The sequence below is a fragment of the Centruroides sculpturatus genome, unplaced genomic scaffold (genome assembly GCF_000671375.1).
Source record: "Centruroides sculpturatus isolate CEXI.00-Female unplaced genomic scaffold, Cexi_2.0 scaffold29, whole genome shotgun sequence".
Lineage (NCBI taxonomy): Eukaryota > Metazoa > Arthropoda > Arachnida > Scorpiones > Buthidae > Centruroides > Centruroides sculpturatus.
Window position 1 is genome coordinate 1,110,697 of NW_019384296.1, and position 27,038 is coordinate 1,137,734.

Consider the following 27,038-nt stretch of genomic DNA (forward strand, 5'->3'; position numbering starts at 1 on the left):
TACATCAAAACAATTTTAAAAAACAAAAGTACTACAGTCAAGAGGTTAAGAAAAAAAAGTCAGTCAAAATATTTGACGTTATTTTAAGCGACTAAAGTTATTTGTTGCATCTGTTTAAAAAAATAATGAATAGATGTGTTATATCATCTGTAAGCCAGATTCAATGTGCTTGTGAGGTTTCTCTAGTTATTCAAAAAATCCATTTATGACCGATCAATTATTTTAATTTTCCCTTTACAGAAAAAGAACACAACATGACATACATTTTGGATCTAAGTTCAAATATACAATCACTCTTCAGTGTTATGTTCTTACTCTCCAATCACACAAATGTAGGCGGTATTAAGTGACAAATATGAATTTGGTAATCCAAAATGCATGTGTGTTACATTATTCTATAAAGGAAAAAATAAAAATATTTTTATCAGTCTTAACTGGATTTTTGAATAACTGGAGAAACTTCACAAGCACGTTGAATTCAGCTTAGAGGGTATAACACAATATTTTCCCCATAGAAAAAAATACATGTTATGCTGAAATCATTAAATTACTAGCAATTCCACCCAAGTACCTAATTCCCAACTGCAAAATTTCACATCATTTTGCAATACCCTACATTTATATCACAGTTTATATTGCACAACAGTTCTTCATAAAAAATTTTTATCTACACAAGTTTTTTTACAATAAAAAAAACTGAAATTAATAGTAAAGAAAACAAAATAGTAAACATCTTTAAAATAGCAAATGGCACTAACTACTCACTATATGAGATGAAGGATTGAACTTTGACATTTCATAGTGCATTAAATTTGGGATTTGATGTTTCTGGTAACATTTAGCATCAATCAATGAGACCAATGTAACAATATAAGTTAACTGGTAGCTAATAAGCTATAAGGTGCATTTACTTGTGTTTTTAATAGAAATTTTTTCTTACTTAGAAAAAGCTTTTGACTATGAAATTAATAAATTTAAGAAAAGAATACTAATAAAATACTATCTTCTGTGGCCAAAACTGAATTAGTGTAAACACATTCTTATAAAAAATGTCAATTTGGAGAAAATTACCTAAAAGAAACACCAGCATCTTCCTTCAATACTCCATAATCTTTAGAAATTTGTGTACTTTTATCAGCAAGAAGAGGAATTTTCATTTTTCCAAGACCACCTTCTTTACGAGGAGTATTAATCCTGGAAGAAAAGCAACATTTAAGTATTTATAGTGACATTATTTAAAATTTTATCTCAAAAAACTTACCAAGCCAAATGAGTGAAGTGACTATCAGTAGAACATCCTATTATTTCACAATTGATTTTCTTAAACTCATCTACACGATCACTGAAAGCTATAATTTCTGTTGGGCAAACAAATGTGCTGTAAAAATAAAAATAAATAATTTCAAAATATTTTACACTTTATAAAAAAATTTAATTTTAACATATTTAAAACTGGTAAATTAATAAAATATGAATGTTAGAGGATATTACAATAATTTTATCAGAAATGCAATAAAATGAAAATATAATTTTTACTACAAATATAAAAATCTCAAAGCCTGATAGTTATATTAAAGCCAAATGACTAAATAAAAAAAAGGGGGTATATACACCACACTGGGGTAAAATGATAGCCTGCTGAGTGCCATAGCAAGAAGTTTATAGGTCATGGGTGTGGGCACTAAGTTGTCCTCAATTGGCAAAGAATAGTATGGTTATATCTAAATTAATAGTTCTGAAGGCAAAGATCAGACAAAGGTCCAGGTAGTGTAACTGGCAATTCATTCGCACAGTAAGCAGCAGTTGCTGGTTCAAGTACCACTCTGGGCCAAATTTTTTCTAGAACCTTCTAAATAATTCAGTAATTAATTAATTAAAGATTTCACTCAAAATATATCTATGAAATCTATGCAGAAAATGCTATCCTTATACTTATTAAAAAACATTGCTCTTTTGAATGAAACCCATTTTCATAATTCAGAAATTAAAAAAATATTTTTTTACTACCTTTTTAGAGGTCAGTTTAAGCATTTTGATAAACATTTTCAGATATTGGCCATATCCAACTACAGGTCAAATGCAAAACAAATGCTATCCTTCCATATCAAACTGTCATTACATCTTACAAATTTAATGTTTTTAGTAAATCTCTCCATGCCTTTATCCTTACTATTATCTCTGCTATAATCCATCAAGTTGCAATTGGGGTGTATCTTTTTACAAGTACAGTTTTTACATCAGATAATTGTGGTCCTACTGTATATAAAAGTTTTTTAAATTTAAAAGTAGGACTACTTCAATATAAAATCCTTTAAATTAGTATTAATATTTAAAGTTCAATGAGGAAAAAAACTGGCATCTCTGTTAAGACACACTATATTTGAAGACAGGCATAAAAATTCTTTAAAAAAATCAATTTTTTTGAAGTCATTGTTGTTATATCTTTCCTGCTGGCTGACTTCAATTTAATTGAAGTCAGAGCCAGCAATCACCAGAACTACAAAGCAGTCAATTTATTTTAAAGAAAAGAGTTAATTTTGAATTCAGAAAACTGAACAAAAAAACATGAAGAGTTGTTATTTAATAGTTTAAATCCCATATGTTTAAATAATGAAAGTAACAACTGTAATATATTAAAATTAAAAAAAATTATCAACTTACAAATCCATAGGATAGAAAAATAATACAAGATATTTTCCTTTATAATCAGATAATTTAATTTCTTTAAATTCTCCATCAATTACAGCAGTACCACAAAAATCAGGAGCAGGTTGAGTTAGGAGAGGGAGTTTTGCTGACATTGCTAAATAAAGAAAGATTAAATTAAAAAATAGTTTTATAGTTTTGATAATTCTTTAAAAAGGTTAAAAGAATTAAGATTAAAATATATATATAAAGAAATATACTATCCAATCTTTTAGTTTATAAAAAGATAGAATTTTGATAATTCAGTGTTACATATAGAAAGTATACTATTTGTTTTAGCATTTAATTGGGAAGTGTGTGAAAAACTGAGTTACAAGATTTTATATAGACAGTACAACTAAAACAAAGCAATAGTTTGCCCTACATATAATCACATGTTAGCAAAAAATTAAAATTTGTAAAAATTTGATAGTTGCTAAAATTGCAAACTAAAAAAAAATGTTTTGTCAAGAGAGTTACATATGTAAGCAGTTTCAACTAGATTGGAGATGGAAAGGGGATGATAATTTAGACAAAACCGGAGTAAGTTAATAAAAAGGCATTTAAAAATTCTAAACACAAACAAGTCATACGAGGGCTGTTCGGAAAGTTCGCGGCCTTGCCTATATGCAGCGCTGCGATCAATTTTATTTTTGGCGGGAATAATTCAGCCATCTGTGCTAGAGATACGATACCAATTTCCGCTTGATTTGCCATAAAGTTTTGCCACGACAGCTTAGCAAATAGTAAGTGTGCACATGCTTTGTCAAAAATGGAGAAGACGGAGACTCGTGCGGTCATAAAATACCTGACGAAAAAAGGGTTGACCCCATCTCAAATCAAAGCTGACATGGATGAAGTTTTGGGAGAGTCTGCTCCTTCGTACACCACTGTGAAAAAATGGACAGCCCTTTTTAAATCTGGCAGAGAGAGTGTGGAAGATGACCCTCGCAGCGGACGGCCGTCAACTGCTGTCACTGAAGAAAACATCGACAAAGTTCACGATTTGGTATTAGCAGATCGCCGTTTGAAAACGCGTGAGATAGCTGAGACAACAGGCATCTCTGTCGACCGAGTGCACCACATCCTAACCGAAAATTTGGGTATGACGAAGGTCTCAGCAAGGTGGGTGCCGCATCTGCTGACCGCCGAGCAAAAACGTGTTCGCACTTTGATGTCAAAGGAGTGTTTGGACTTCTACCAGAAAAACCCACAGGATTTCTTGCGTCGGTTTGTGACTACTGACGAAACGTGGATCCATTACTACACTCCTGAAACAAAAGAACAGTCGAAGCAATGGAAACACCACAGTTCGCCACCACCAAAGAAGGCAAAGACAGTTCCATCAGCGGGTAAAGTGATGGCCTCGGTTTTTTGGGATGCTAAAGGCATCATCTTTATTGACTACCTAGAAAGAGGAAAGACCATTAATGCTGTCTATTACTGTGAACTTTTGGAAAAACTGAAGAAAGAAATCGAAGAAAAGAGGCCACACTTGAAGAAGAAAAAAGTTCTGTTCCACCACGATAATGCACCTGCACATTCCGCCAGAATCACTGAACAAAAGATAAACGAACTTCGCTTCCAATTAGTTCCACATCCACCGTACTCACCTGATTTGGCCCCCAGTGACTTCCACCTTTTTCCAAACCTAAAAAAATTCTTGGCTGGAAAGAGATTCCACTCAAATGACGAAGTCATCTCTGAAGTGAACGAGTATTTTGCACACCTTGACAAATCGACCTATTGTGATGGCATAAAAAAGCTAGAATATCGCTGGAATAAGTGCATTGCTAACAAAGGAAACTATATTGAAAAATAAAAAAGTTTTAACATTATTTTGTTTGTTGTTCTATTTGAGGCCGCGAACTTTCCGAACAGCCCTCGTATATGAGTAACCTATATCTTAAGTACTTTAGAATGGCTAAAAAAGAAACCAAAAATTTTTGTTGTGTTCCACAGTGTATATCAAATAGATGAGAAGAAAAACATTCTTGCATCATTTCTCAATGAAAATGCCATCAGAAAACACAATGGTCACAAATTATGCAAATTTTTTTTATTGACATGATTTTTTATGATGCTTTATGCTATATAAAAAAATTTTAAAATATTACTATAATGGGTTGTAATCATTTTAAAATTTATTCCAAAAATTACTTCCCCTGGTGTTAAAAATTTATTGTTTCATTGTTTTACGAGAATAGTAAGTATGGAATTTCTTATTGATATTAGAAAAAAGTATATAAAATTGGGTATTTGCAAACCTCAAAAAGATAAAGAACCACTGCAGTAGTTCTGAACTTTTGAGGCTTGAAGAACATTGTAAAACTTTCTGGAACAATGTAGGGCATAGACCAATAAATTGGTCTATTCTATAAGATCCAATATGGATTATTACAGGATATGTGGTAACATTGTAAGTAGCATACAGTATACATATTTCAACAGTAAATGTTCTGATGCTTACAATCAAAATCATAACATAATACAGATCCTAATCCATCAATTGAATTTTGTTTTTATAAAAAGGTGATATTGTTCTCAATAAACAAAATTTCATTGGCAAAGACCCATCCATACATATCAGTAAAAAACTAGACCCTGAACTAAAAAGGGTCTAATATAATAGTTTTCATTCATTGTTTAAGGAGCAATTTTCACAAAACTAAGGGGCTATCTATGAATGGCATCCACAGTGAAGGGATTAGGACAAGTCGGACAAGGAGGAGAGGGTTGACATTGTAAATTTAATGAAATATAATAAAATGTATGAACTGTGTTTATTTCAAAATTTCTTTTTATGTTTCGTTTCTACTTATGATAGCTGTCATTCAAAAAGATGATAAAGGTTTTAAGGTAAGGTCAAGTTTTATTACACATTCAAAGAGGGGAGGTGGTTACAGAAACTTGCTCATACTAGGACAAAAGGGGAGAGGGAGTAAAAACTCAAAAATGCAAATGTAATTTATGGGCAGCTCCTAAAAGTTCATTTAATTTGCATAAGCAAAAATTTCAATAAATCCTTAATATCCTATTGTTTGAACCTAGCAAGCAAATAATGTAATAACTGCTTTGTTTTTATTATTAGATGCTTAAGATGTAAATTTCTGTTTTGCTGATTTTTGGTAAAAGTCACTATTGTAATAATTTTATACAATTAAATCTGTATGAAAAAATCTGGTGAGACCAAATAATTTTTATCAGATAAAACTTTATTAATGCCGAAAGACATCGATCTTAAACTTTTTGATAAATTTCTTCAGATATATTGCTAACAAACTGACAAATATTTACTGGTATGTATTAGATGATTTTTGACTGCTCATAACTCCTATATGAATGAACTTATGTGCAATTGTGGGTACACACAAAAATAAAGAATTAAATTCAGCAGACAAACTATGATTAATATGACTCTGCATATAACTAGAAATAATTGTCAATAAAAACCTAAACTTATTTTCAACTAAGCATTCCTTTTAGAAGTTATGAAGATACTGGTAGTACACACTAATGGCTATTGAATAAATCAAATTCTCTTCTACCATAAACCAAGATTAGTTAAATCCTATAAACTCCAGTCTTGACAAGTAAATGTTCCTGGCCTTTCATTTACAAATCTAGAGAAAGCCAAATGTTGAGTTTCCAATCAGTCTGTGCAGAAATTCTGTTTAGGTAAATACAACAATTTATCTTCAACATTTGACAAATACTTAACATGTTTCAAATGGTTAACGTGGTTGATCTTATTTTGTTAAACATCTTAAAATGCATTATAAAACAAAAAAGTGAACATTTAAAGTGGTCAATATTTGTTTATTATTATATCTAGTAGCAATAATTTTTTAAAAAAAAGGTTGTTTTAAATTGATTAAAATTAATCAAANAATGGTTAACGTGGTTGATCTTATTTTGTTAAACATCTTAAAATGCATTATAAAACAAAAAAGTGAACATTTAAAGTGGTCAATATTTGTTTATTATTATATCTAGTAGCAATAATTTTTTAAAAAAAAGGTTGTTTTAAATTGATTAAAATTAATCAAATCAAACAATTCCTTGTCAAAACTATACTGGCATTGGACCATTATGAAGTTATAAAAAAAAAAACACCTTATCATTAAAAAAAGTATTTTATTTTTTTACTATTATCTTTCAACAAGCATATGTAAAGACTGCAATAGTATGAAGTTTGTCTTAGCAATGAGCTCTGCAAATCTTAAAAACTAGCTAGCTTAGTTTTATTACATCTTTCACAAAATCACTATTTTGTTATATAATAATACATGTCTGAAATATGCCAATTCTTTGTTACTTTGTTCATAACTCTATACTTTAATATGAGATAATTACATATTTTGCCAAGTTTAACAATGTAATTAGATTAAATTCATGCAAAACATTGCCTATCAACAAATACAATCTATATTCCAAGTAATAATCTTGACAATTGTTTTAGAAAATTTGACAGCTATAAAATCATAACCTCGTCATTTATCATCAACATCCCTATATACCATTTAGGGTGAAAACTTTTTGTACTGTTGCTAAATAAACAGTACTCTAACTTCATGACAACACTCCAGATAGTGTGACACATTCTTCAAAATTATTTGGCTAAAATGGACACAAAATTGCTTCCATACCTTATCTATTCACCTAACTTCAGATTTGGGATTTTACTTCTCAAAAATTAACAGTGCCTTTAAGTGATGTTTCTGTGATAATGTAAAAAGTAGCTGCAAAAAGATGCAGCTACTTTTATGGAAACAGTTAGCAAGAAAAGGGTTCCAGCAATGCTGTGAACAATTGTTTGAGCATTGGAAAAGGTATGATGGTTGGCAAAATGGGCAGCACATTAAAAACATTATAAACAGCAATGTTCATATCTATTTATCTGGTACTATAGCAGTCTTGGAACTTTTTGAATATATTATATACATCTACCCTATAGCTTAAATGAGAATACAGTGATACTCCGAACTTACGCGATAGGTGGGACCCAGAGATAACTGCATAAGTCGAATTCACGTAAATCGGGGTATAATTTCGCAATTTGTGTAAAACCCAAGTCAATGTATGTAAGCTAATAAATGTTCTCGTTAATCTTATCTCGTCTTTTGATTCGTTCACGGTTAGAAGAAATCACCACATAGAGTCTCTCGAGTTTCCGTAGATATAACAAACACAGAAATAAACAACACAAAATAAATTGTGTCTATGTGTTGATTCCGCATGACACGTCTGAACATGTAAGCCGAACAATAGTGTGGGGGATTGAGTAATCGAGAGTTGCTTGGTGCTCACACAAAAGACGAATCAACGAGATTTGAAAATTGCGTAACTCCGGGTTCGCGTAAGTCGGGATAGCGTAAGTCAAGGTATTACTGTACACAAATTACTACATAATTTATGATCAGATTCTCTCCCCCAATTTTAGGCTTCTATTTTTGGAAACACCAAGAGTTACATATTTATATGCTGAGTTAAGTTATTGATGGTTAGAATATGATTTTATTCTAAAAAGAAACAATCTTATATTCATTTGAAAACTTTAAGCAGATAAATTTTTAAAAAAGAATACAAGAATACTACAATTTTTATTATTTATTGCATCATATAATTTCATTAAAGTTGAGTTAATGAAAATAAAAACTTATGCAAATTTTGAATTTGCTTGGTAAACTGCAACATAAAATGAAACTACATATACAGTAGAGAGAGAGTCATTTATCCAAAAGCATTCCAGTCAGCAAACTTAAATTTTTGCTAGTGCTGTGGCACTGCGATCTTTGGCTATATCTTGGGCTACTCAAATATTTTTTTTGTTGGTGTGTATGTTTTAGCTGGCAGCACTGGCACTTTTGTGTGGTGTTTTTCTGGAGGACTGTCGCGCCGAATTGAATGTTTTTGATACTAGATCAACTTCTAAAGTATATTTTTTTGGTTTTTATATTTTTCAATATATTTATTTTGTTTGTACAAAATAAAATAATTTTTAATGATACAATAGCCACGATTATTATTTTAAAGAGTTTTTGTTAACCTTAATATAGACGAAAATTCAACGCAGAAAAATTTCAACATAGGATAGGTTAATATATTTTTCATACATAATTGGTTATCCGAACAACCCCAGTCCCCAATTGTTTCGGATAAACGACACTCTACTGTATTAGCTTAATTGCTGTTTGCTTGCATTAGATATAGTTGATAGTATATTTTAGCAGATTGCCTTTCAAAAAGCATTCTATATCTTGTTGATTATGATTTACAAATATATTTACACACAGATATGAAGTATTTGTTTTATTTAAATTGGATACTTTATTAAAACTTGCTTTCTACAATTTTGTCAACTGATTCACAGATTTATTTGAATAATTTTAGTAAAGTATTAACAAGAAATGTGTGATAAGTACTTTCGCTTTGAATAACTTTGTAAAGCATCATTAATACATCTGAATTATATATTTGTTTAAATGGTTATGGTGAGAGGAAGTAGTTTATTATAAAATTTTAAAAAGTTTATTCATGATGATTTGAAAAAAAGTTATTTTACTTGCATAATTGATTGATTTTAAAATTAATAAATTGTAAAAATTAATTAATTAATTAGTTATTTTACTTGCATAATTTTGATAGATTTTAAAATTAATAAATTGTAAAAATTTTAAGTTTCATTATAAAGATGTCTGGAAAATAGAATTAATTCAAAGAGTTAAGTTTGTAAAAATTTTCAAAATTCTGATTAATCCAAATACACTTCATAAATTTGGGAGAAACCTAAGATATTTTTCAATTCCTTTGTAAACAGCCACAATTCTTCTGAATGTAAAGATCGCCAAGCTCAATAGTTAGTTATATTAAAGCCAAATAACTGCCAGATTAAAATCAAGTTATATTAATTGCTACACACACTATATTACCACTACATTTCTTCCAAATAACAAAGACTAAGCAGATGAGGATGATATTCAATATATTAATGTTTTATTACAATTCTTGATGTATATGCATTTTGGGCTTTCACCCGTCTTCAGTTCATGCTACAATGATACAATAAACCAAATCAACAGCTAAATTGAATAAAACAAAACATCCAAACCTCTACATACTCTTACATAAACACATTTTTGTAAAATTTTTTATATTTAAAAATTTTTTATAACTGATATTAACATAAATAAACATCAAATTTTTATTTTTTAAACAGGATCAAATATCTTTAAGTGGACCATATCATTCTTTACCATAAACTGACAACAGACAACTAATGGTTATAAAGCTCCTCTTTCATGACATTTTACTATTACAATTAGCCAATTCAAAGTATTACATCACTCCAATTTATATTAATATAACTAATAAATATAAATTTAAAAATAATGGTATATATTTTATAATTTCAAAATGTTCAATATATATAAACAGAACATTAAAAACAGACAATTATAAGAAATTTATTGAACATTTTGAAACATTTACAACAATTTTCTTCAATGTGTAAACAGGAGTGAATTCCTAGGCTTTAGTTTTATTGTTACTTCATGCTCTTTTAACCTACATTCAAAAAACCTTCCCACTTCTCCTACACATACTTTGTTTTACACAAACATGGGATACTATAGACCATTCCTGCAACTTTGCCATGTGAAATTTAATATCAAAATTCTTTTTTCAGTTATATAGGGTTGGCAACTAAGTGATTGTGGATTTTGTCAATAGGTGGCCTTAGCACTTTTTTTGCTTTGTCATTGTGTTCAAAGCATTTAACCTATATTGTTTTCTTATTGTTTGGACTTCCACCTTTAATTTAGTAAAAAAATTGTATCGATTAGTTACTTAGTTTCGTTTTTATTCCATTTTAAAAATAAAATAACAAGACATGCATTTCAGACATAAAATATGTCTGAAATGCATGTATTGTTATTTTATTGTATTATTTCCGAAAAGGCAAGAACGCATCACAAGCATACAAGAAGTTATGTGCCGTATATGGGAATGAAGCCTTTAAAAGAAAGGCAGTGTCAAAATTGGTTTGCCAAATTTTGTTCTGGTGATTTTTCACTGAAAAATGCTCAATGATCTGGCCATCCAGTTGAAGTTGATGAGACCCACATCAAGACCATTATCGATTCAGATCGTCATAGCACAACACGTGAGATTGCACAGAAGCTCAATGTATCACATACATGCATAAAAAAATTAAAACAGCTTGGCTATGTCTAGAAACTGGATTTATGGGTCCCTCATCAGCTTAAGGAAATTCATTTGACTCAACACATTAGCATCTGTGAATCTCTTCTGAAACACGAGATTGATCCATTTCTGAAATGACTGATTACTGGCGACGAAAAGTGGATAGTTTATAGCAACGTTACGTGGAAACGATCGCGGGTGATGCGAGATGAACCGGCCCAGATGACACCAAAAGCTGAGATTCACAAAAAAATAAAAAAATAAATAAAAAAAATTATGCTGTCAGTTTGGTGGGATTATAAAGGAATTCTGTACTTTGAACTTTTACCAAGAAACCAAACTATTAATTCAAATGTGTACATTCAACAACTCGCCAAACTAAGTGTTGCAGTTCAAGAAAAGTGGCCAGAATTGGCAAATCGCAAGGATGATGTTTTCCAGCATGATAATGCAAAGCCCCACACATCTTTGGTCACTCACCAAAAATTATTGGAGCTAGGTTGGGATGTGTTGTCACATCCACCATACAGCCCTGACATTGTGCCTTCAGATTACCATTTATTTCATTCCATGCAGAACTCCTTAAAATGGTAAAATTTTTTATGAAGTTGGTGTAAAAACACATTTAATTCAGTTTTTTGTTGGCAAAAATCAGAAGTTTTATGAACATGGAATTATGACACTGCCTGAAAGATGGCAAGATGTCATTGACAAAAATGGACAATACCTAATTGAATAAAGTTATATTTTTAAGCAAAAATTTTGAATTTTCCTTCTTATTTAAAATCTGCAATCACTTAGTTGCCAACCCTATAATTTGTTGAACAGATTTGTGTCAGTCTCAAAGACATTTAAAAATTTCTACATAAAAATAAATCTAACAGTCGCAAAGATTTAATCATCCTATTTCTATGTGAATGATTTTTTAAAAAAAATTTTTTTTAAAGCTATAAAAGATAGATATTGATTAAACTTGGTTCATAAAAATCAGTATTTTTCAACAATCCACATTGTAAACCATTTTATAAGAATCTTTTATTAATCAAAATTTTATCGTCTTCATAAATTGACATGTTATCTCTGCTGGAGGCCATTGGCATCATACAAGGGTTATAGATCATCCTACACAACCTAAGGAAAGCAAATATAAGAACATCTGTGATATGACTTTTCAGAAGTATGGAAAGCAAGCTTTGGACTACTGGTTAATTTTTAGTATACTATTTTATGTATATGATCGTGTTTAAAATTTAGTTCCCTCTTAGAAAACACTAAAAAATTTTTCCCTTTTAGAAAACACTAAAAATGTTCACAAGATACGAGATACACTGTTGACATAAGGTTATCCACTAAAACACTTAAAAAGGCTCATGACGAAATGTAGCAAATTATTTACTAAATATATTATATACAGATTATAAAAGTTAATCTAAGTTCAATAATTTTCCTTTTTCTCATTATGTCTGACTTAATAATAAAACGGAAAAATCTTGGATCCATGATTCCCATCTTTTTTGTTTAGGAAGAGACATATATATCTGCCACAGATCCTGCTTATGGCCAAAGTAATAAACAATTAGATAAGTTTATAAATCAAACAATATCAACGAAAAGAACTAGGCAAATTTCTTCAAGTGTACTCTTTAGAAACAGTTTTGCAGTTGGATAATATTCTAAAGTGAAGTATTAAAGAGGCAAGCTGGAAATAAGGTTCTCTAATATTAGAAAGTTATATAATATAATGAGTTCAAAGTTGTACAAATAGTAGTACTTATTTTTATGATTTACAATACAAATTTGTTTTGTAAGAAATTCATTAAATATATTAATAAAATTAACCCATAAAATATTAATATTTTAAAATTTGCATATTAAAACAAAATTTTATAAGTTATACCTCACTTATTTTCTTAATACAAACAATTCAAAAATCAAAGCCTTGAAATACAGCATTGAAAAAATAACATTAGAAATTTTAGGAATTATCTATAAACATCATGTGACTACTTTACACATCACTGCATTTATATAATTTTATGTAAAGAATATTCAAATCCATATTTTGTTTTTCAAGTTTTTCTTAGTTGTATTTCTTAAAAACATACCATTGTTCAAAAACCTGGACGTACTTAGTCAAACTTTGTATTTGTTCAAAATGGTCAGAAGAAGAGAAAAAGTAAACACTAAATTTGATAAAAAGATGAAATTTATTTAAACAACATTTAAAATTTAAAAACCAAATTTTTAATATAATTTTCATTTAATAGTTTGAATTCAATTACTGCCAAATAAGGTCTAGAAACAATTAACTATTTGAAACATTTTCATAATAAGCAGAAGCTTATTTGTGAAAAATCATGATTATAAAAAAAAAAAAAATTCAGTTGTTAGAAAAATAAGTTGATAATGTTTTTATGTTCTGTATTAAAAAGAAAATTCATCATTAAACGGTAATGCTAAAGGAAGGAAGTGTATTGTATAGGTGTGGTTATAAATGAGTATTTTGAGGAATTAAACTATAATTTTCTATACATATATAGAAGTTAATTTATCAATATGACAAAATTTTACACAAACTGAAAGGTAAAAAACCAATTAAAATTTTAACAGTAGATAAATATATTTATTTATCTATGTATCAGCAGAGAATAATTTTCCATTAAAAATAAAAAATTTTTCTGAATTTCTGATTAGTAGAAGAAAAAAAAGACAATAAAAATGCAATCTGAACAGATTAAGATAGATATTTAAATGATGCAATAACAGGAAACATATATATATAGTTATAATTTTAATCAGGAAAGCCAGTGTTATTCGAACATTGTGAAACATCTAAGAAAATCATTAAATGACAACTATTTTTGGTATATAAATTAAGAAATTGATTGAATTGAGACTTGTTTATAGTTGGTAACGAATACAACGTATACAGTAGTTAAATATAATAAAATTCTTCAGAATAAAAGCTTGTACTAAATAGGAAACAATGAATTTAAAAACACAATAGCGTTTCTAGAATGTTCATACTTATGACCTTGGATAGTGGTCATCGAGCATGCGACTTCTACTATTAAATTTAGATTTATAATTGTGTAGTTTATTCAAGATTAAAATTATAACAAAAAAATAATAAAAAATATATCAATTAAAATCAATCCTTGGTGAGATTATTAGAAAAGCATATAAAGAAATAAAATAATAAAATAAAATAAATCATTTTCCAGTATTGCTAAACATACAAGGTACTGTACAGTACAACAGTAATTTTTATAAATTAATATCTTACCTATAACTCTTCGAAATTCTAATTTAAAATGAAAATGGCTATTGTCTGGTCCGGCTGAAAGATAGACAGTGCCCAACAGAATCGACCAATCTGTAACCAGGACTTAAAATACCGGTTCTGTTTATCACATGACATATGGCGTCACTTCCCAACGCAAAATAAAAGTGGGAAATTCACCTTACAAATTACTACCTGTGTTGTAATAATTTTTGAAAATGCATAAATGCGTACAATAAATATTTACATTGTGACGTAATAAAGTTAACGAAAGGTCAATAGGGTCACGTGATAGTTAAGCCATGCGTAACTATACGATACTCGAACTGAGACTAATTTTATTATTCTTCCCACTGTATGATATTTGCGTTTTAGTCACACACCTGTTATTCTTCACTCTTTTTTTTTCTATACATTTATAATTTTATATTTACCTATTAAAATACAGTAACAGTAAACATCAAATTTCATGACAGCATTAAATTGTAGCTTTCTTTATTAATTATATATTAATTGCATTTTGCATTTAAATTTTGTTGTAAAATTTTCTTATGTGCAAAATATTTCTACTTTATTGGGTAGTTTTTTAAATATAAAGTGAATATCTAATTGAATATTGTTATTCAGAGAATGGTTGACATTTTATAAAGAATATTATATTACAGTAATATTATATTATATTAATAAATTCCACGGGTTTCTTTTCGATTTTATATGACAACAAGATATTTTCTATAATTGACATTTTGTAGATATTATAAACGCTATTTTTAACACTATTTCTTGGTATTATCATATCTCTGAATTATCTTGAACATATTTAACATTGTTAAGAAATATATTCCCCCACAGATAAACGTTTTTCACACCTTTTTTTTTTTTTTTGCTAACTTATACATATCATCCTTTGTTTATAATAGTTAAATATTACTGTATTTCAATAAAATCAAAAAATTAATTGATAAAAACAGCTAAATTTCTTGTAAATCTATTGAGAATATAGAGAATAATCTAAATTTAAACAAGATCAACAGTTACAATCCTGAAAACTTTTATTGTTACAACGATTCTTGAAATATTTCACAATAAAATAATCAGTAAATATAAATTTTACTTTAAAATACTGAAAATTTAATTAATACTTTAAATAGCAATTTATATTGAAAGCAACAATGTATAGGGTGCTTCAAAAAAAAAAAAAAGTGTTAACACTTATGTGGAGATAATAAAATGCTCAGTCCCTGAGGCTGAGGTAGTAGAGCCGTACTTTTTTGAGAACTTTACTTGGATAATCCAATTCGATAGGAGTGGACATGATAGAAAACTACGCAGAAGTTATTGGTTGGGTTTTTTAAATTATTTCTGCCCCTTTGACATTAAGAGAGCCTCTTTTTAGCAAGTCCATTATGGGTCGGCAAGATCTACAATAGGTCAGCCGTGTGACGAGGATCGGAGCCGATATATTCGGATGGTTCCTCGAAAATTCCTGTCCGGATTCGGTACAGGGTCCCTCAGAGCGGTAGACTGATGCTTTAACCGCCTCGGCTATCCGTGCGGCCTGTACAACTTATACAGTGTTAGAAAATTATTAGATATACTTAGACTGTTATAATCTATTTGAAATTTTCGAAATCTTCGCAAGAAATGTGAATTATAAAAGTACAAAAACGTCATACGACATGATGTTTTAATTTTCGAAGTGTTTTTGAAAATTCAAACATCACGTTTCGAAGAATTTCCATGGCGGTGGGATAATATACATTCAAGAGCCAGCACATTGGCTCCATTTTTATTCTGAAAAATACCATAAAAATTTATTGATTTATTTGTAAATATATTGTATTAACAATAAGAATATGTTTTGGAATAAAGCTAGATAATTAATTAACTTTATCCTGAATAATTAAAAATTTAAAAGTCCTAATTATTATACTGAATAATTCCTGTTTTAATTACTAATTATGAAATGCTTCTCAATACGTAATTAACACAATTAAGAATTACAAAGAATATTATAAATTTTAAATTACTATTTACAAATTTAAGGACCGTGAATAAAGTTTATCCTTGGTGCTTACTTGTTACACGCACTTAAATCATATCCTATTAATTAATCGTTAGTTTTTGTCATCATTTTAAAAATATTATATGTAATATCTGTAGGATTCATAATGAGGGCCAATTTGAAGTTTTCTCAAACGTTTTAATAGATTGAAATAAGATTGGTATTCGTAAGATACATTAACAACAATTTTTTTCTATTTTATGATAAACATTACATATGCTATGTAGCATATCAAGACCTTTATTTTATGTGCATCGTTCGTATCTTTAACGCTTTGATTGATCTCCAGATTTATAAACATGTTAAGTGTTTTTCTTGTTGATACAATGATATGTAGGAAAGTCAAACTCCAATATTTGACTTCCCCGTCGATTTCTGAATTATACTAATTTCGATTTATGCTAATTCTGCTGATTTCGGATTATGTTAATTTTATGCAACATATTTATCTATATTTTAGTGTTTTCCACATATTTCTCCATAACTTATCATATTCGTCGTTTTTTTAGCACCTTTCGTTTTTTCTAACATGTCAATAACATTAGGACGTCCGATTAGTAGTTACAGTTTAGAGTGGTCAGTGTGTAAGTTTAACAGAGAGCAATGAAATCAACGTCTAACCAATAGAAAGAGCCCTTTACTGGTCGACTAGATAAAAACCATGAACACTAGTAGTTGGGTCGCGAGTTCGTGTTTCACCAACAAGCTTGGAGTTTTCCGGATTTTCTTGACGTTTGTAATATCTAAATAAAACTAGTTTCCACGTAGAAAATCCTCCCGGAAGAGCTTCTTGGTAGATTACCCACGTGTTGCGTTACCGTATGGCACCAAACTAAATCAGCCAACAGGATGATTTTTATTCGAAAAGATAAAAACTAAAAGATATGTATATAAACATTAATTAAACACTATCACAATGCTTTTACAGTCATCACTCCAACTGTTATTAACTGTTGGAATGATGACTAAAAGCAATGAATAAATTTAAATAAACTAGCAACGAGTTGCTCAACTCTCCCCGTACCATTTAAAATTTTGGTGGCGCCATCTGTTATCATATTTTATTTTTAAAAAGTTTTTATATTTTTAACTTATAAAATGACAAAAAGCTTAATTTTCAGTGTCGGGATGAGTTTTATACAAATTGTAAATGCTAATAACGAGTAAAATAGACCCTACTGGAGTTAAACACGATCCCCATTATCTCCCATCTTCTCGACCTTTAATCACCAAAATTTAATAGCAGCAATCCCTCTAATATGCAGCCTCTCTGCAAAATTTCAGAAATTTTCGACCAAAAGCACAGGAGTTATTAAGCTTCAAACAGGGTGGACAAAATCGTGCTCCCTCCACACTCAAACATCTACACGGCCCACCAGCAGCCAAGCGGTCTTCGTATCCTGAACACTGGGAGTTCAGTCGTGGGTTCGCGCCTCGCTCGGACAGGCTGGCCACGTGGAGTTTTCTGGTTTTCTCCACGTCTGTAACGCCTAAATAGGGGCCAATTTACCAGAAGGCATCCCTAGGCAGATCGCCCAAGTGTTGCGTTTGCTATAACTTAACAAATAAATAAATAAACATCTATACATACAATACAAGTAAAGAATTAAGAGGCCATACCTTGGGCTTAGCCTTAATGAAGGTGGGCTTAGCCTTTGTGAAGTGAAGGATTATGAGCGTGGAGAGAGAGGAAAGAGCAAGTAGGGGAAAAATAGATAGGAAAGTAAGTCACCTAAACAGGCAACCAGGGTCCATTACTAGCAAAAGAAAAATTTACGTACACAGTGTGGATCGCAGCCCAGCTGAATACCAGATACTGTATAAGGTTGCTCAAAGGATAAGGCAGTGGATAGACACTGCAAAAATGATAACAACATGACAAGACAGGCGTTACCTGTGACAAAACAGGACACAAAGGCGTGATGGAAACAACACTACCCGTGACAAAAACAGAACATACGCGACGCGTAACATTTTTTTTTTTTTACTTACTTGCGACAGAGGATGTGGCGCATGGGCGCGACAACCTAAACACGAACGCGAAACAAAGTAGGCACAACGCGCAATTACAGAGCCAAAACGCAACAGAGAATGAACACGAGAGACAAACAAAAATCGGCTTCACACTGAAAGCCTTCGCATGAAGAAACGGCGTCAAGCAGGTGGAGGTTGGCTAGCGGACAGTTGAAGGCCCACTACGGGTGAAGTCGGGAGGGTAACTGCTGACTCTTTAATGAAGACAGAGAAGGCCGCAAAAGTTTCTTGGTGTTGAAGAAGTCCGGGCAGTTGCAGAGCCAGTGGTAGCCCTCGGTGTACATTGCATTGGCCAGGAGCTTCCGTTGGTTTTTGTATTTTGGGTACAGGAAGATAACGTGGAGGGGAGTTTCAATGTCCAAAGTGTAGTTGCACAACCTATCGCCTTTGAGAAGGAACCTGCGTAGGTAGCCTTTGAAATTCCTGTGACAAATTAAGTTGAGTGATAGTTTGGGATGTAGAAGTCCATTTTCCTTCTGAACTGGAGATTAGGAAGGAAGCCGGAAGCCATAAGTGGTCATACCAGTTAGTTCAGAAATTACCCCCGATTTTTTTTTCTTTTTTTTCGTATTTCTCGACGTTTCAAGGAAGTCCAAAAATGTAAAAATTTTGATAGGTCATTTTTTGACTAATCGCCATACTTCCTCCTGTTATATATATTGATAATAGCCGGAAAAGTAAAAATTAAATTGCTGACTGGAGTTTGAACTCAAGTATTCCTCTATATTTGAAATTTTAACAATTCGACGACTATTGTGCGGGAAATTCAGATCTGCCCAATAGTCGTAGAATTTTTAAAATCTGGGTTTATTCAAACTTTTTTGTACAGTCGACCCCCTATAACACTGTTGATTTTTTCGTTTTATATGAATTCCATGTTGTACGAGTCACTTAGATTTTACAAATACGTGTGCCAAGCTGTGAACGGCTCACGTATTTGTAAAATCTAAGTGACTCGTACAACATGGAATTCATATAAAACGAAAAAATCAACAGTGTTATAGGGGGGTCGACTGTATTTAATAAATTTTGCATGTATTTTAATGAAATATAGCAGCTGCCCAATTTCCTGTATTTCACAGTTCCTGCCAATTTCACAGTTCAGTTTTGTTCGGTGCCCTGCTGATTCGAATATAGTGCCGAAAGATTCCTTCTCGTTTTTCGTGTACACATGTACACAACTTTTACTGCGGATAGAAAAATAATTTTCTGCCAACTATGCCATAAAAAAGAAAGTACAGTACATCGAACCTTAAGTCTTTCTTATCATTTAGCAACGAAGGAATAAAATTAAATAATAATTTATTGGTAACAATCAATAATCTCTAAGATTTGAAAATAAATATGTGATTGAACAAATAGCATAAAAATATGAGTATATCACGATGTCTGAAGAGCCTTCGTACCTTTAATTTTTTGTTTTCCTAATCCAGATTAGGGTTACGAACTTTCATATCTAAACACGGAATATTGGAAATGCGAAAAATTATTAATAGAAAACAGTATTGTCAAAGTGTTTTTAATGATAACCTTCTTTAAAAACCAGCAACGAGCTGCTCAACATTTCCGGTAACATTTTAAAATTTTGGTGGCGCCATCTGTTATCATATTTTATTTTAAAAACTTTTTACATTTTTAACTACAGTATTATAAAATGGCAAAAAGCTTAATTTTTGGGATAGGGATGAGTTTTATAATATAATTGTAAACGCTAATAACGAGTAAAATCGTCATTAAATCCGACCCTACTGGAGATACACATGACCCCCATCCTCTCGACCTTTAATCATCAAAATTTAATAGCAAAAATCTCCCTAATAAACAAACCTGCCTACAAAATTTCAGAAATTTTCGAAAGAGTGCAGGATTTATTAAGCTTCAAAGAGAGTGAACCAAATCGTGTGCTCTTTCTCACTCTCACATACACATCCATACAGTGCCGTAACTAGCCATTCCTGTGCCCTGTGCAGGAATTTTGCATTTAGGCCCCTTAATTAATTAGGTTTGGGAAAGTAATAAAACAAATACATGCATTTTGGGCCCCTCTTCCAAGTGGGCCCTGTGCGGGTGCGCCTGCCTAGTTACGGCACTGCATCCATATACCACGTACTACACACGCACACTCTCATATATACATTCAAACACGTGTCAACGCTCGGGTTAGACAGAGCGAAAGATGGTTTATGTGTACTAATTGGGTTGCAATTTAAAAAATTGTAGACCTATAAATTCCCACTGTCGTCCGTCCGTCTGTCTTTCCTTAATCTCGAGAACAAAGCTAGATAAATGAAAGACGAGACCAGATATAAAAACCTGATGGGCAGGAAGTCCCGATTAAGTGTATGCAAACTTCCGATACAGAGTAGACGTCATGTTATTTCACTTCAAACGTTTTCCCCGAAAGGAGTTAGATGACCGGCAGATTCGATTGCTAAAGGAAAACTATGATGTACAGTACAGGGGCAATTCACTGCTAATTTGAAGGTGGAAAGCATATCTTTTAAATTAAATAAATTAAAAATATGACTGAAAATTGCAGTCCGATGTCATAATAAAATAATTGCTTGTACTAATTTAAAAAGTTTTACTGTACTTACAAAAACGAAATGCTTTATCTTAATTCTATCGCGATACGACGAAGTTGCGCGGTGTCCATAATATCAAATTATAATACGTCTAAGAATTTAACTTTTCTTCCTTTAGAGGAAGAAAAAACTAAATTACAGTATATTGATTGATTTATTTGTAAATAAATCCTTATTTACTTTCGAATTAAACAAACTGGCAATATTATTGCTATGCAGCTTGAATTTAGAATTATATATGAATGCATGGAATTTACATATCACAATCGAAAGATTATAGAGAAAAAATTTAACGAGACACTATTCAATGACAAAAAAAGGCGTTGTTGACAGAAATTACTTGCTACATTGAAAATATTACACATTTACAGAAGTGCTCTTACATATTTCAGGATAATCCCGTCAAATATTTTTCTATATGACTGGATTGAAAACAATCAATCATTTTAAAAATTATTCAAAAAGTGTTTTTAATTTATGTTATTAAAATTTTTTCATTTAACTTGTTTTGTATCATGTCCTCAAATCTTGCAAATCAAATTTCATCTACTTATTAAGATAGACGGCTGAAACTTTGAGAATCTAGCCAATGACAATGCATTTTAATAATGTTTGAAGAAAAGTCCCATCCTCACCATTCTCCTTACCCCGAAATCCGATAAAATAACCAAATGTAGAATTTAATCATGATGTGTGTGTGTAAATGCACTGTTGTGATGTACGAGTATATGGTGGGGCTACACCCGCCAATAATCTCGATAAATATGATCAATAAAAGCCTTTTTTTTCACATTTTTTACAATATATTAAAATTATTATAAAATTTCATTTATATAAACACTAGTGGTAAACATCTCCGAAAAAAAAATCAGCTAGAATAAGGCTAAGAACACACATGCGCAAAATTGTGTGGCAGAAAACTGAATCAGAAATCAGCTTTCGGTTCAATTTCTGTTTTACGCTTTTATGCCAGAACACACACACACACACACACACACACACACTTAAGAATTCTGGCCGAATAGGAAACGCCACTGCCATTAACAGTTCTACAATTTATTATTTTTCCCCTCTATATATCTATCCTTTTGTACCTTCCACTTTTTCTCCGCTGTCTTTGCTATAATTTAGAAAATTTAAATTAATAGACTTGTATTCCGAATTGAAATAACGTGTGATCTAAATACTATATATCGATTCTACAAAACCTATCTTTATTTGAAATTTAGCATCTATGGCCGTCCATAAACTTTGTTTAAAAACAGTGTCTTTATACATGTCAGTTTTTTTGTCATAAAGACACTGATATGGTCGAAAGGATCCAATCTATTTCATTTATTTTTCGTTTCTTGGAGACCGTCACAATTGTAGGGCCAACCTACGTACATTGCCGCCATTATTAGAATAAAAATCATCTGTTTACTTTCACGTCACAAAAAGACTTCTCTTTATTGGAGGAATTTTGGCATAAAAATTTTGCGCGCGTAAAAATAAGACATATGCTCTACTCTTTTTTCAGTTATGTTTCAGTTAAAACTTCAGAAAATTTTTTACGCTTTCTGTTTTATGCTAGCTTTTACGCCGAATTTTACGCATGTGTGTTCCTGGCCTTATGTTCTATGACATCATATTTACAAAAATATAAGCATTTAAATATTCTAACTGTTTTTCTAAGTCATACATATGCAAAATAATAATAATAAAGAATTTATTTTCAATTTATATAATAATTTAATGTATTTTATGTTAAAAAAAACCATTAATAATGTAAATGACGTAAAATACATTAATTAATGTAAATGATGTGCCTTTTACATTATCGTTATTTGAAGATTCGTAAACAAATTTTGCATTATACAAATGCGTAAATACTATTACTGTATTTAATATGCATAAATTGGCAATAAATATTGCATATAAAATCAATAATTTATGCATAACACATTAACATGGTTAAATGTATATTTAATCTAATAATCAATACTGTATAGCCTAAATAAAACTAAACGAAAAAATCTTTTGAAAGAAAAGGGAAAGAAAAAATAAAAATTGGAAAATATTTTAGAAAAGTTTAAAAATCTAGAAGAATAAATTACTAGGGAAAATTGGCATGAAAGCATCAAATAACAAAAGTTATACGACGAAACTGTTAGAAACCATTAAAAGATAAAAATGTAAAAAGTGGGTCTTCGGAATAGGGTCAACCACCTAGTCTGGATGAATGTGCGAAACAATTCAAAAGGTACTATAACCTCTATTGTTATATTCCAAAAAAGATATAAGTTATAACTTCCTTATTTATACTTGACCTGACTGATATTGGTTATAGTAACTACAGTATATCATATATAGCTTTAATTTATATTTGATTAACATTGGATAAATTTAATTATAAGTAATGATTTCATGACAAGAATAAACTTATAAAACGATAACAGCTTAAATATTTTTTTAAATGCTGGAAAAAACAGTTACCGTGTATTTATTGAAATGAATGAATTAATATTTGTTTCTATAGAAGATACTTGCCTTTACTTGAAATTTTATACATTTCTACCATAATTAGGAAATTTCAAATAATAAGAAATACCTTGACCCATCTTGAAATAAAGTATATTTATGGAATTGGTTTCAAAACTTTTAGGTCATTTCAATAGGACAGAACCTTGATTTTTTATCATTATGAGACTAATTTTCAAATATGAGTAACATAAAATTTAAATTTTCATCTTAATAAAAAATATTTTGTTAATTTTTAAATATTTATAAACACTTATCCAAATGTTTTCTTATAAAATAATGCTTAGTGCATGTATACTGACAATTATATCTTTCTAACAAATATTATTTACCTATTATTTTTTTACTATATGTAAGCTAGTCCCAAGATAAATTTTCAAATAGTATTACAATCTATTTAATATCAATAATCAATATATTGTTTTAAAATGAAACTGATTCTATATATTATTTTATAACAAATTCATTGAATTATATTCTGCACATTTAAGTTTTCTAAAATCGTTAAGAGATGGCGCCACAGAAAATATGCATTTCTATAGTTCTATGACCTTGTACTATCTACACTCCAGATATAAACCATGACACAGTGATACACGCAGCTCACTGGAGTCTGCTATCGAACGAACGACATGTCAAACGACAAAGAAACACCTTTAGTACTTGTGACTGGTGCATCTGGATTTATATCTTTACATATCATTCAATTACTACAAAAGGAAGGTTACAAAGTTCGAGGAACCGTGCGTAGTTTGAAGAATGAAGCTAAAGTAAAGCCACTACGAGAACTGTGCCCAAATGCAAAGTATCAAATAGAACTAGTAGAAGCAGATTTGACAAAAGACGATGGATGGAGAAATGCTGTTAAAGACTGTACATATGTACTACATGTCGCATCGCCTTTTCCTAATGTACCACCCGAAAGTGAAGAAGACTTAATCAAGCCAGCTGTGGAAGGTACCAAACGTGTACTAAGAGCCTGTTCTCATTCTGAATCAGTTAAAAGAGTAGTTCTTACCAGTTCCATAGCATCTGTACACGGAGAAACTACAGTCGAAAATGGAAAAGTTTACAACGAATCTGACTGGAGTGACGTTAATTCACCTTATTTGGATGCATATGCAAAGAGCAAGACCTTAGCAGAAAAAGCAGCATGGGATTTTGTTAAAGATTTACCAGCTTCGAAGAGATTCGAATTAGCTACTGTAAATCCTGCTCTCGTTATAGGACCAATTATAAGTGGTACTGTAAGCACCAGCACTGAAGTTATTAAGAGATTGTTGGATGGTAGCATGCCTATGTTACCACGACTCAATTTCAGTTTATGTGACGTACGCGACGTTGCAGAAGCGCATCTTAAGGCTATGATAGTGCCTGAAGCGGCTGGTAATCGTCACATAGTTGCATCCGATCACTTATGGATGAGAGATATGGCAAACATACTTACTGAAGAGTTTGCACAGTATAATTACCATATATCTGCATGGAATGCACCTTACATAACTTTATGGTTTTTTAGCTGTATTGACAAGTCTACTAGCTTAATTTTGAAGAGAATTGGAAAGAAATACATGTATGATAACAAAAGAACAAAAGAAGTTTTGGGTGTACAACTTATTGATATTAAAAAATCTCTAATTGATACCATTTACAGTATGATTGATAATGGAGTATTGAAGAAGACAAGCCAATACAGGAACAAAAGAGAAAACTCAAAGTGAGATTTTTTTATGTAATAACTGGAACTGAAATATTCTTTATATATTAATTGTTGTATTCCTGAACTTTAGTAATGGATCTAATGGGTTTTCATATTAGATTAAATATATATATATAAAAATTATATCAAAACTTCAAAATGAGGTAAGAAATATGTATTTTTCACAGAAAATGTAGTTTAATATTTGTTGTTTTGCACTTTTTACACAATTTAAAAAATAAATAGTTAATAAAATGTTTGTGTTTTTATTTGAATTTTATTAAGACTGGAAATCACTGATGACGTTTAAATTAATTTAATTTAAACGTCATCTAAACATCATCAAATATAATAAATTGCCATTATATAATTTTTGTTCTATCAATTAGGCTTACCTTTATTTATTGACCCGTCTCCAAAAGGACCGTAACCTAAATTTGTCAATAAAATACTCATTTTAATCGCTAAACAAACTTATCTAAACGATTCTTAAATCAGCTTTTATTTTAAAATTATTTAAAACGAGGATTACATAGATTAGCCAAACGACTCAAAAAAAAAAAAGCTTTTCGACGATCTCAACACGATAATCTCGTTCGGAGACCGTTATGCACTATTTGTAAATTTTATTGATAAAATTTCGAAAATTTAAATAATTTTTATTATTAATATCAATTAAAAAATTATTAATAATTAATTTTTATTATAATATATTTGTTTTTAAATGTAACTATTAAAGCATTCTAATTGAAACTAATATGGATCCGTTTTGTAAAATCCCGTTTTTATTTTATAGCTATTTTAATGAATCATAAAATTAAGTTGACTCTCGATATTGTCTACTAGCTTAACTCAGTCTAATTTTTATTAATATATTAAAACTAAAAATTTCCCTTTAATTATACAGAATTTTGCTGAATATAAATATAATGCATTTATATGGAATTTACCTAATACTTTTATAGTCTACATTACAGTTCGTTTGAAATGCTTGCTAATGCTGACTAATGCTTACAAGAATTTATTTTTACTATTACCAAAGATGTTTAGAGGTAATTTAGAATATGGCGGTGATCAATTGCACAATACACCTTTTACTATTCTATACGACTATTTAAATACGGAGAAAAATCTATAAGAATCATTTTTATTTATAGTAAATAATTATTAAGCAGTAATTAAATATTTATAAAAGTCGATTATTTATCAAATAAAATCTAATATTCAAGTTTATTATATCTAATAAAAAGTACAGTACGTGTGTTAGTACCGCGTGTTTCCGGTGTTTTTTCTTCTTTGTTTTTTTTTTTGCATTGAGCTTCTCTTTACAAATAAACATTATTTAGCGATTTATTTTATAATTATTCTGAATTTCGTGATAATAAAAAGCCTGAACCAAAATATTATTGAAGTCATTGACCGTCGTCGTGGGGGCAGACGTGGGTGTTGAAAGTTCGGATTCAGCAAAGCGTTAACAATTTAAAAAAAAAGAAGACTGAGAAACACGATGTTATCTAGTAACGACGAAATATGTATAAGAATTTAATCAATTATATATTTTATTATTCTGAAAATCGAAGCTTAATCTATAAATATTCGAATGCAAAAATATTGTGTAAAACATTAATTAGAAACTGGTTTTCTTTTATCACTTCTATACCAGGATGAAGAAAGAGGTTACGCAATTTACCAACCAGGAAATGAAGTAAGTTAGATAGAGCCTGACTGACTAGTTTCTTTTGAAACGCAGAACTGCATAACAGGTATTTCGTCAATTGACGCTGTCAAGCCTGTAAAACTGCATGCAATCTAAACAATTAGAAATTTTTGAAAAAATTTATATTTTAAGCTAATTTTTGATGTAATTATTATTCTAGAAGGGTTTATTTTTTTTAAATGCTAAACGGAAATATGTAATAAAATTCCCTAAATGAATATAAAGATTGTTTTTTTTTTTTTTTT

The 27,038-nt window shown here is 30.2% G+C and overlaps 2 protein-coding genes across 3 annotated transcripts in view; one reads left to right on the plus strand and one right to left on the minus strand.

Moving 5' to 3' along the window:
- LOC111624464 (peroxiredoxin 1-like) overlaps positions 1 to 25,647 on the minus strand; it is a 30,848-nt gene extending 5,201 nt beyond the window's left edge. Inside the window, exons 1-4 of one of the 2 annotated variants that reach the window (XM_023367338.1) lie at positions 25,472 to 25,647; positions 2,662 to 2,803; positions 1,262 to 1,378; positions 1,072 to 1,194 (exon numbers count right to left, since the gene is read on the minus strand). In XM_023367338.1, coding sequence (XP_023223106.1) covers positions 1,072 to 1,194; positions 1,262 to 1,378; positions 2,662 to 2,803; positions 25,472 to 25,532 — 443 coding nt within the window. In that variant the 5' untranslated portion in view covers positions 25,533 to 25,647. Of the gene's footprint in view, positions 1 to 1,071; positions 1,195 to 1,261; positions 1,379 to 2,661; positions 2,804 to 14,176; positions 14,341 to 25,471 lie in introns of those variants that run through there. The other variant, XM_023367413.1, reaches the window with a different exon arrangement.
- Positions 23,964 to 25,298, plus strand: LOC111624379 (putative uncharacterized oxidoreductase YDR541C). Its single transcript, XM_023367234.1, has one exon. It carries the CDS (start codon positions 24,010 to 24,012, stop codon positions 25,096 to 25,098), a length of 1,089 nt encoding a protein of 362 aa, XP_023223002.1. The 5' UTR covers positions 23,964 to 24,009; the 3' UTR covers positions 25,099 to 25,298.
- Positions 25,648 to 27,038: the final 1,391 nt, after the last annotated feature.